Source organism: Musca vetustissima, unplaced genomic scaffold (genome assembly GCF_032173495.1).
Source record: "Musca vetustissima isolate MV318-11 ecotype Yass unplaced genomic scaffold, APGP_CSIRO_Mvet_v1 utg14449, whole genome shotgun sequence".
In the NCBI taxonomy this organism is placed as follows: Eukaryota; Metazoa; Arthropoda; class Insecta; order Diptera; family Muscidae; genus Musca; species Musca vetustissima.
In genome coordinates, this window is record NW_026883145.1 from 121,104 (window position 1) to 132,737 (window position 11,634).

General features: G+C 30.8%; 1 protein-coding gene across 1 annotated transcript in view; it reads right to left on the minus strand.

Annotated features, from left to right (window-relative positions):
* Positions 1-6,355, minus strand: part of LOC133329909 (T-cell leukemia homeobox protein 3) — a 28,624-nt gene extending 22,269 nt beyond the window's left edge. The window contains exon 1 of the mRNA XM_061538367.1: positions 6,163-6,355. Within this exon, the coding sequence (XP_061394351.1) occupies positions 6,163-6,314 (152 nt within the window). The 5' untranslated portion in view covers positions 6,315-6,355. The remainder of the gene's footprint in view (positions 1-6,162) is intronic.
* Between the last annotated feature and the right edge of the window lie 5,279 nt (positions 6,356-11,634).

Here is an 11,634-nt window from a genome sequence, read left to right on the forward strand (position 1 = left end):
ATGACCAAATATAAAAATTATGTTTTTTTTTAAATATCAAAATTAATTGATCCGGTTAGGCATGGGACTCCAATCACGGATTTTTTTTAATGTACAAACAAATTAAATTGTAACTATTCTATTCTACAGACTGAGATGACTTCAATTAATAATAAAATGTTCTTTATTATGCCGACAAAACCTTGTATATTTGTTTGCATTTCATTATTTTTTTCATACGCTATTCTACTATTCTATTGTATATTCATTTTCTCATATCATATCTCAATATACATTGGACAAAAAATTTATGTTCTAATCTGATGACAACAGATAAACAACAGAGTTTATATTTTTTAACATGAAAAATAATTCTTTACTATCCCGATAAGCAATTTTTTTGAATTTAATATTCGAAATTTTAATATTTACCTACGCTATTCTACTGGTTAAGAGGACGTCAATAAATAAAAAATATTAATTGTTATGCCGACAAAGCCTTGTTTATTCACTTTATTCATTCAAATGATATGTGTTATTAATTTCAAAAACATTTTTGCAATTTGAAAACAATGTTGCGTGGTGTTATTAATGATTATTGGTTGACACATCAAATCATAATTTTTAATTTTATTTTAAATTGTTGACAAAGTTTTTATTATTATTGTTGTCACACTCAAACTCAAGTTCAAGTTGTTGAACAACACATAAGGTAATTTAAATTGATTTGATTTAATTAATGTCCATTGACATTCTTTTTAATATATACCTAACATGATTATATCATTTCCAATGGCTAATTAAAATCATCATCGAAATAATTAAATTAAAAAAAGACAAATAGTTATTTCGCCATAAATAATCGATTGACAATAAAAACCAAAAGATATGATTGTGAACTGAAAATGTCACTAGAAATGGTGTTTATTATGGTAAATTGATGTTCAATTTAAATATGTTATACAAAATTCAAAATTATCAATAAATTCAAAAATTACATATTCCTCAAAACAATGCTAGTTCCATTTCTTGAATGTTTTAACCACAATATTTCATAGGCAGCTAACACCATGAATGAAAGTGTCAGGTCATAAAAATCACAAAGTTATTTGTTGACCTGCTTGGAAATCTTTTGATAACAACACTCGAGTTTCAAGAAACACACAAGCAGCCTTAAGACATTTGGCCAACTGTGGCCAGCCATAGTCGAAAGATAAAAATCTCTTTTAACATAGGAAAAATTGATGTCAATAATTATATTTGAAAATTATTATCCATTGCCGAGATATTAACAAGATGTCAAAAGGGGCTAAATCGTCGTTGTCATCGCTGTGCATATCAATGTGGAAGATCTGTATCAAGTTTATTACAATTTTAAATTCACATGATAGGTGTGATGTATGCATACAGATAAGCCACGAATAATACGATTTTGAATATTAAAAAACCGAAATACATTTAAAGGGGTATACATGAGGTCTCTTTTAAATATGTGATCATAATTGTATTTTAATTCAAATTAACACATCCATCGAGGCTTATCTGTCTGTTCATTCATTAATATGCCGCTACATAAAATAGTAACAAACATCAAATTTGTCTACGATTTTATTACCGTTTAAAAGTGATTTTAATTTATGTGTTGTATCTACGTTAAAATAAAACAAAAATTTAAATTAATTTCACTTTTATAGTTCATCAATGAAAACTAACAAAGCACACACTTCATACAACATGTGATATTGTATGTAGTATTACTCATTAACTAATCATCCAACAACCTTCATTCAAACATACATATTTAATTGAATTCATTTTGTTTGTTAGCTGTTGTTTGATTAGTTCAAAAAGCGAATCGAATCGAACCAGCGAACAAACGAACAAACATAAACACACAATTCTACAGATTTTAATCCATCAATGGTCACGCAAATGTCTCAATTGAATGTGCGACATAAATCTTTTCTTATTGTGGCGCTTTTTTCGCTGCTGTTGTTGTTGTTGTGCTGTCCAGCTACTAGTGTTGAAAAATCGTGTCGAATGTTGGTGTTACCTTTTAAGGTTTCAATGTTGCAGTGAATGACTTTTGTTTGCAAAAATATATATATATATATATTAGTTGGTTGCGGAATGGTGGGGGACTAGCACTGCGATCAAACATCTAACATGGTTAGTATTTATTTGTTACTGTCGTTGTATATTTATTAGTTTTATTCTTGTTTTTAATTTGCAACTCTTATCAGTATTGTCGTGAGTTGCGTGGGTTTATGTCATCTGTGAATATGCTTTATTTGCAGATTGTGTGAAGTGAGTGACTAAAGAAACTAAATTGAAACATTTGGGGAAAGAAATTATATTGATTGAGAAATATATGTTAAACTCTTATCGCTACATTTTTGAATTCTTGCATCTTACCTTACTTAATAGAATATTATCTATAAATATCGTTTTTTATTAAATTGAATTTTATAAAAGTAACTGGTAACTATGAAAGCAAACTATATAGATATGAACTTTTCTTAAAATTTAAAAAGTGCGTATGATAGCTCCTAAAAAATATAAAACAAAACTATTTGAGAATAATAAAAATAAATAAAATTAATTCTAAAATATGGTCTCGTCCGATAACCCCTGTTAAAATATTAATCAAATGAGATTAGGAGAGTTAGTACAGTCTCTCTACAAATACAAGAAAATCAGATAAAATTTTAATCGAAAAAATATCAATTCGCGACTTATAATAGCTCCTGGGTGAAACATGTGTATACAATTCTAAAAAAATATTCCAATTTAGATGGCACCGTTATATGAGGCTATATCTAAAGCGGCACCAGATGGTGTTGTCCTCTTATGAGGGGTTATGCTTTAATAAGAACCGATATAGCTAAATTTCGAATTTTAAAATATTAAAAATTACGAAAATCCGAAGGTATCATTATTTAGTTCCCGAACCTGACATCATAGTTTTCTATTTCAATATCCTCCGAAGGAAGGAGCCAGCTTTTGTAATCATTCTTAGAATGAGAATCGTCTTTGAATTCCATACTTTATAGTGTATAAACTGACAATCCCAAAGTCCAAATCTCATCACTCCAATTCAACCCAATACAAATATCAGTGGCACATTTTTATTTCAAAAAAATCAAATACGCTGCATGTGTCGTTTATCTGTTTTTCATTCATAATGCAAAATACAAATACATATATTTAGATATGTATCTCCAATGCTTTTGTTGTTGATGCTTTTACATAAATGTATTAAACTTAATTAATAATTTGTTTTTTTTTTCTTAACATGTTCATGTCAGAGACACGCTTGTTTGTTAGCGTGAAGAGTATAACGCTATGAGAAGAGATACACCGCCGAGACGATGAAATGGACATTTGGAAGAACACCACGTCTGACGGGCCGACAGACAGACAGACAAACACATTCATACAATCGTAATGAAATTGTATGGGATTTGTTGTCGTCGCTGGTGTTATCTGTGACAGTTCTTGTAGAACTCATTAATTTTTTAAATGAAAACATAACGAAAACAACAACAACAAACACCATCGGTAACAACGGCATTTGTTTTTGTTGTCTTTCAAGTGAATTTATTTTTTTCCATGATTTGTACGAGTGTTCATTTTGATATCGCTCAAATGGTGCAGCCACCAATTGGCTGTCGTTGTTGTTGCTGCTGCTGCTGTTTGTTCTCCGAGTGGAATCGAATCGATCGTTGCCTGACACGCAACTTTAAGGAATATATTCAAAATCGTTCATCGTTGACTGGAAATCAATGTTTGTCCAATATTTGTCCATTTGAGTGTTTATTTGGTTTCGTTTTTGATTTTCGTCTCGATATTGGTCACGTTTAACATTAAAAGCTTTTTTTGATTTATTGTTTTATGAATATTGAAACAACAGTCAATAACGGTGTTTGTGGCTTTTAACGCACGATAGATGTGTGCATACATATGTAATATTGTTGTAGTTGTCGTTTGTCTGTCTGTCAATTTATTACAAATGTCTTACATTTGATTAGGCCACAAAAAGAAAAAGAAATTTAGTTCAAGATCAAATCCATATCACGAAGACTGGTGGCGAAAGAGAATTGTATCAAAACATTGCGTTTGAGTATAGATTTGTTGGCCGAATAATGAAATTGTAAAAATTATTTGTAAATGGTATGTAAACGAGTTTTTTAGATCATTTTACAAAAAAATTAAAAGCATTAGAAAAATATTTCCTAATAGCGATTTTTAATATGTTTAAAGTATGCCGACGGATAACCAAATTAAATTTCTATAGGAATGTTGAAAATGAAATAGGAATTTTTAAAAAGACCGAAATAATATTAAACGTTTATATTTTAATTTCCAATTGAGCAAAACTGTAGGTGTGCTAACCTGATGATAAAGAAAATCAAAAATAAAGAAAATCATTTTATAAAAATAATCTCAAGATTTTAAACATTTTGATAATGCTAAAAACCCAAATGAAAGATCTAAATAATATATAAATGTATTTTTATTCACAATTTATATTTTCAAGTATCATTTTTGGAAATAAATGAATAAACATGTGTTAGCCTGATGACCAAAACTAAAGAAAAATATTCTAAAAATGTTGACCATTTTGATGGTGCTAGAAACAAAATAAAATATCGAAATAATAATAAAAATTTGTATTTTAATTTCCAATTTAATTGAAGTCGTACTTATACTTTCAAATATTAAATTATATTTATACTTTGGAAACAAATGAATAAAAATGTTAGTGTGCTAACCTGATGACCAAAAAAAGAAAATGTTGTTTCTATCTATTGATTTAAAAATATTAGAATAAAAGTTTTTAGAACAAACATTATAACAACAAATCCTGTTTATTTTGAAGAATTTGAGAAGTTTTTTTTTAATTTAATTTTAATTAATTAATTGTGATAACTGAGACAACTGAATTATTTTTAGATTGGGTTATCCTGATGACAACAAATAAAAAAATGTTTCTCATATTGATTTTGAAAATAGTATTAGAAAACTATAACTTTTTGTAATTGTTTTGAAAAATTGCACATTTTATTTTCCAGCAAGATTTGAATGTTGTTTTCATTTATTAGACGATTTGATTTGAAGTGCAGAAATTTGGTTGGGTATTTAACCGTCGGTATTGTAAATCATAAGTTTGCTGAAAATATTACAAATTTACGAGGATTACTTTAGAGTCCATTTATGCACCCTACGACCCTTAGACAAGAACTCAGAACTGAGTAAAATTGATATTGTAGACTAAACTCTCTTCGGTCATATGATAGCTTACATTGGAATAAACTCTTTCTCGTCACAAGTAACTATACATAGGAGCACAACTGGGTCGTCGTGATTCCAAGATATTCCAAGGAATGATAATTTCATTCGAATTTGTGTGCCGATTTGGGAAATTTGACCAAAACGTTCACAAAAAGTCAAAGGAAGTTGTCAAAAATTACCAAATAATAAATTAAAATATAGTATAAATTCCGAATCCGAACTTAAGAAATTTGATAAAAAAAAGGTTTTTACATACGATGGTCAAAGGACCGGTCAAATTGGTGGCAATAGCGATAGTCGTTTTAAATTAAGGGCAGATTTTTTTCAGTCTTTTGTATATCGTCATTTCAAAATTAAATTCAAGATCGAAATGTTTCAGTGAGGTTCATTAACCGTCGGCATTAATTTATAAACCCGAAAACTTGTACTTTGTCGAAACAATCAAGATATGAAGGCTATAAATGTCAAATAGAATGATTCATGAAACGACACCTGGACAAAAGAAGAATACATGTCAATGCTAGAACAAAATTGAAAGGACGAAGTAAATACTGCATAACATATAATCCGAAATTGAGGCAAAATCAGTGAAGTTGCATTACATTCATCCACATTGAAATGATTAACCAACGATGAACAGGTGAAGGTGTTCTTGGCCTGGTTTCAATTTTTGATAACATAATATTTTTGATAGAACTTTTATATCACAACAGTTAGTATTGTCCTGTTACACAACCTGCAACAATCTTCTATTTATAGAAATAGGTTGCGATGATTCCTTCACAAATTTTAAAATTTCTACCAGTTTCTGTGTACTGGAACAGATATGTTTTAATTGATATTATTTCCATTTTTATTACATTGATGGTTTCCAACATTTAAACCTACCTTAGAGGTGCTTCCGATTCATCATAACAACTGGCACCATCCATATCAACATCTGAACCAGTGCCGCAGGATAAGCGGGAATCCGAATCAACATCCACATGAATCTCTTGCTCATCGATATCATCGCGATCATCTTCTTCGTGTGAAGACATGTTGGAGCAATAAGAGGGAGCCAATATGATAATATTAAATTACACACTGAACACACACACACACAGTCAACTACAATGGTATACGTTTAATTTTGAAATCTTTAAGTTTTGTGTTTTTTTTCAAAATTTATTAGATCACAATTTAACAAATTGCTATTATATTTAAAACTCTTTCTTTTGGTATTTATGATATTTAATTAATTTTTATTTGTTATCTTTTTTATTTTATTTCTTTACTTGTCTATTTTTTGAAACGTGTTTTTGCATCAATTCATTTATTTTTATCCGCTCACGTTTATTTGTTTTGTATTATTAATCCGTTTATTTATTTGTTTTCTTTTTTATTTTGTCAATTTCTTATTTCATCTTTTGTTCTCCTTGTTGTTGTTTTCAATAATTCGCTTTATTTTGTTTTGAATGAAAAGCGCTTTAACGAACTCGACAAATTGAGGTGTTAACGCTAACTGAATGGTAAACTTCCCCGTTGCAAAACATCAACCAGAGCACAGAAATGTACACACATACAGACGCTCAAACGCACACCGCACACGAAGAGCCACTTGAAATGTCGCTCCGGTCTTGTTAGCCTCCTAAAGCTAATGAACAGCAACAATGAATGGTCTGTTTAAAATCGTTGTATGGTCTAGTGGTGCTATTGTTGTTGTTGTCTGTTGCAAAGGAGTACACTGGGCACAACCACCACCACCAACGTGCACCATCAATAAACCAACAAGCAAACAAACACAATGGCTTGTTAGACCTGTTTAACTGCTTCCTTCCTCTTCAAATAAAATGAGTGAACATGCATCGATGGTTGTGTGTCGTTGTTGGGTTTGTTTGTTGTTGCTACAACAAAGAGATACCTAACCTACGCTAATAATAATGGCACTTGCTATGCCCAATTAAGCACAAAACTCCGCCTTTGTGTGAAGAGACTGATGTTCCCTCTCTCTTTCGCTCATTGTTAGACATCACATAACTAGCTGAGTTGTTTATGGTCTCAAAAACAAACTTGGCATCACTTTTTCGTAACATTCATAGTAGGCGTTGCTTTAATGCAATTGGTTCAGCGCTTGCGCTTTGTTTCACAGAAACTGGGGAACTTTTAAATGAAAATCCATGACTGAAAGCGATGTATGTGCTTTTTTGGAACATTACTAGACTATGTTGGTGTGTATGTTTGGCTTTTGTGACGACATTTTAAATGGAAAACGTTTTGCTTTTGGGGTTTTGTTCGTTAACACACAGATACATACCTTTATACGAGTATTCTGCTTATGAGTGGGCGTTGAATTGTTATTGTTCGCAGATTTACTAAACAATTTTCTGTTGTTATTTTTTGTATTTTTCATATATTTTATTTTTGATTTCCTCTTTCACGTTGAGAAGCATTTAACGCTTTGTATGTGAATTGGGTAAATGTTGCAGATTAATAGTTCCATGGATATGTTGAACTCAAGACGAGGGGTGTTATTATGATTAAGTTTATGGATTGTTAATTATTTGAAAAATACTATTGATGACCATACTCTTAGGATTATGATAACGGAAATTCTGAACCGTCTGATCTAAAACAACATAGACAATTTTGATCCAAAATTAATTTTCCGGCAACAAAACAGAATATAACCTTAAGCACAAATATTCGTACCGTGTAACGCTGTTTACCATAATGTAAAATAGGGCGGGGCTATCAAGAGGATAAATCCATAACTATTATCGGTCTACTTCCAAATTTTAAAATTTCGACAATATTCATAAATTATTTCGACGGCTTGTAACATATGAGTATATTGTTGTGTTTTTTGCGCTTACTGGAAAATTGAAAAAATATTCGCACGGAAGTAGAAAGAATACATGCCTGATCCTGGTATGAACTAGGATTATTAACTTACTCTGGGCTCAATTCAAAAAACGTAGATATATGACAGTTGTCGGCACTTTAATGCTTTTCGTCTTCCGATTTCATTTTTTTACGATAAATTGAACTAATTTTTATAAAAGTTGTGTTAAAATAGTGATAAAAAATGCCAACCGTAGCAGTAGATACTAATTCTAACTTTTGTGAGGGAGGTACAAGAGATGATGGACCCATATCCGTTAGTTGTACTAAATCTAAGGTTATTATAAATATTAAGGTATGCTAGGTTTAGATTATACAGATTTTGTTCCTAAATCAGATACTCTATAAGCTTCATATGAAATTTAAAAAATTTCAAAATTTTAACACTTTGTGGACCGGTAAGATTCATATCCTGTGTTGATTTGGGTTTTGTAAAATACTACGATATCGAATCGGATACTACATTAGCATTATATGAAATTTCCAGATGCTTGACATATTGAAAATTTAATGGGAACTAGAGATACTAGGACAACAAAATTTGTTGTTCGACTAGGTATGCACTCTTTTACAACAAAGTGTTTGTAGGATTCAAGAAGAAGAACAACAACACCCAAAACCACACAGTTCTTTGTGGTGTTTTGAAGAAAGCTGAAGTAATTATTTACGTGGAACTTTTGGGTAATTTAATTATGAAAAAATATTTGAAAATATTGGTGTATTTAATTTGCATTTGCATACCCATAAAAGCCAAACAACCACAAGAAATTGTATCAATCAGAATTGGAGACTGCAAACAAATTGCTATGATGAAAGCAAACCTCAAAGATGCCGAACATATTCCTGCCGGTAAGGACATTTTAGAGAACAGGCCTATGATATTTTTTTTGACCATTTCCAAATACTTATGGCTTCGAATATACAAACAATTAAGGATAATTTTGAAACATCCAGAAACAAGTTTAATACGTTTTGTCAAGGGTATTGTGGAGGCTATATGCTATATAAAGAATTTAAGGTACTACTGAAATCTCAGTACCCATTTAATTGCTTTACTATCTAGCAGGCTTTTTTCTACTAGTTTGGAACAACAATAGGGTATCTAAATCGTGAAAACGAAACGGCCACTCTATGGATTTCCATAACTTGTTAGATATATATAGTCGAGTACGCTTATAATGTACACCAGATATAACGAACTTTGTTTACAGCGAACTCTTTTCCTGGTCCCGAAGTTTTAATACATATTTTTCATACAAATACTCTTATAGCGAACTATTTTTTATAACGAACTATAAATTGGGTCCCAACATTTAGTTTTCATATATTTTAAATTTGGTTATAAAGAACTTGCTACAAAAAATGTCGGTCTTTTCAAAAAAAATAAAAAATGTCAAAGAAAAAGAGAAACAGCTTAAGAATTGCCAAAAAGGACACAAAACATACCAGCTTCTTACTGTATATATATTTTTTCTTCTAAGCCTTGCTTTGCCTTACCATGTATATAACGAACTTCTTCAATAATGAACTAATTTGATTGGTCTCTACTAGTTCGCTATAATCGTTCTCGTTACTGTTCTATTAAACGTTTGTAGGTACATCACCCACAGATAATGAAGGACAATGCATATCATATCTATGACTGGAAAGCGAAATTACTTTCACTTGGAGACTTTATGATAGAAGGTATAATGCTGAATAAGATAAAAGGTATAATGAACAAGCATAATTATGTCAATGTTCTTTAAACCAATTTCCTAGAAAATGTGGAGTGCATATCCAATATCAACAATATAGAGATTCTAAGCACACCTCGAAAATTGTTAGAAATTTGTTGTCTAACCAAAAATTTCAATTGCTCAAATGACCAGCACAAACCCCATATATTTATTCTATTGAACATTTCTGAGCGCTTTTGACTCTGGATGAACTCTGGCAAAAAGCACAGGAGGAATGTAATACAATCCCGTGTGAAATCTTAAAAAAAGAATGGTGCAGAGTATGGCAAATCACATTCAATGTATAAAAATAGCAACGATTGTGGACAAAATATTAAAATGTATACGAAATTTTATAATTTGAAAACATTTTTATTTAATATTTTCCCCACAATTATTTCCCCAACATCGAAATATGGAACTCATCATTGTTTCAGCCGGTTTTCATTGTTTCTCTCGGCGATTTTGGTTAGCTCAGCTGAAGTTCGAATCATTTAAGGCAGCTCCATAGAATGGGTTGGGTTTTCAGTGGAATTTCCTCTCTTTTCACTCATCTGGTTGAACGTTGTTGGTATTGGTCTGTTGGTTCATCTTCTATGTTTTATTCTTTCTGTTGGTTTTTATTAAGTTTTATTTTTGTTTTTTTGCTCATGTTGTTATCTGTGATTGAACATTTTTTGTTAACAGCTTTGAGAATTACTTGCAGCGTACATCCAGCTAGTGATGACCGAAAAAACTAAGAAAGGGGCAGCGGCTTCACGGCGGAGTGTTCTATGGACGCATAAATGGCTGATTGTTTTCTCTGTGGCGTTTTGTTTCCACATACAATTGAAAGCGATTACCCTCTTTAGTTGTTTTGTTGTTGGCATTTTCATTGCTTTTACTGCTGCTATTGTTGTTTTTGTTGTTGTTGTCCAATTTGAGATCTTTATTGGTTAAATACTTCTAGCATGACTGGTTTGGCTTGACTTTGGCGTGTTCTCTCTAATCTCGAAGCTATTGGCATTTATACGATAATAGACAGCATTATGGCTTGTGTTGGTTGGTGTGTCGTTTTATTTTTCATTCCTTTTCTGTTGTTGTTGTTGTTTTAGATTTTCCTTAAATGACTCTTTCTTGGACATTTCAATAAATTGGTCTAGGCAAAAGCTTTTGCCAAATTGAGATGCGATTTTAATTTGAAATTCTTACGGTTTATATTCGAAATGGCCATGGTTTGTTAATTTAAGCCAAGTGTTGCATTGTCGTTATCGAATGATTTCCATATTTGTTAGGGGATATATTTTTGTTTCCAAAAACAAGCGCGGATAATCTATTAACAATTCAGTTTGTTTGTTGTTGTTGTCAGTTAGATAGAAGATGAGCTGCAGTTCAACTTGTATATGTTAACGGCTTTATCCTTCGAGAAATTGGTGTATATTTTTTGGTAAAGATGTGGCGGTGAATTTATTATTCGTTAAGTGTATATAAATTATATCGAAATGTAAAGCGTAGATAATTAGAAACATAAATATTTATATTAGCTTAATTGATTTCCGATAATGGAATGTTTGCGATATTAGTGATTTTTGGCGGCATTTTGTTATTAAGGAATAATCTTCTGAAAAATATTTATTCATGAAATTGTAAAATATCAACAGAACTAGTATTTTTTATTTTTCGAAGGGAATTAACATTTTTTTAGTGAAGGCTTAACTACAGTTTTAACAATGTCGTACCACAAACTAAATCTAAAAACACTTGAATGAATAGCATAAAA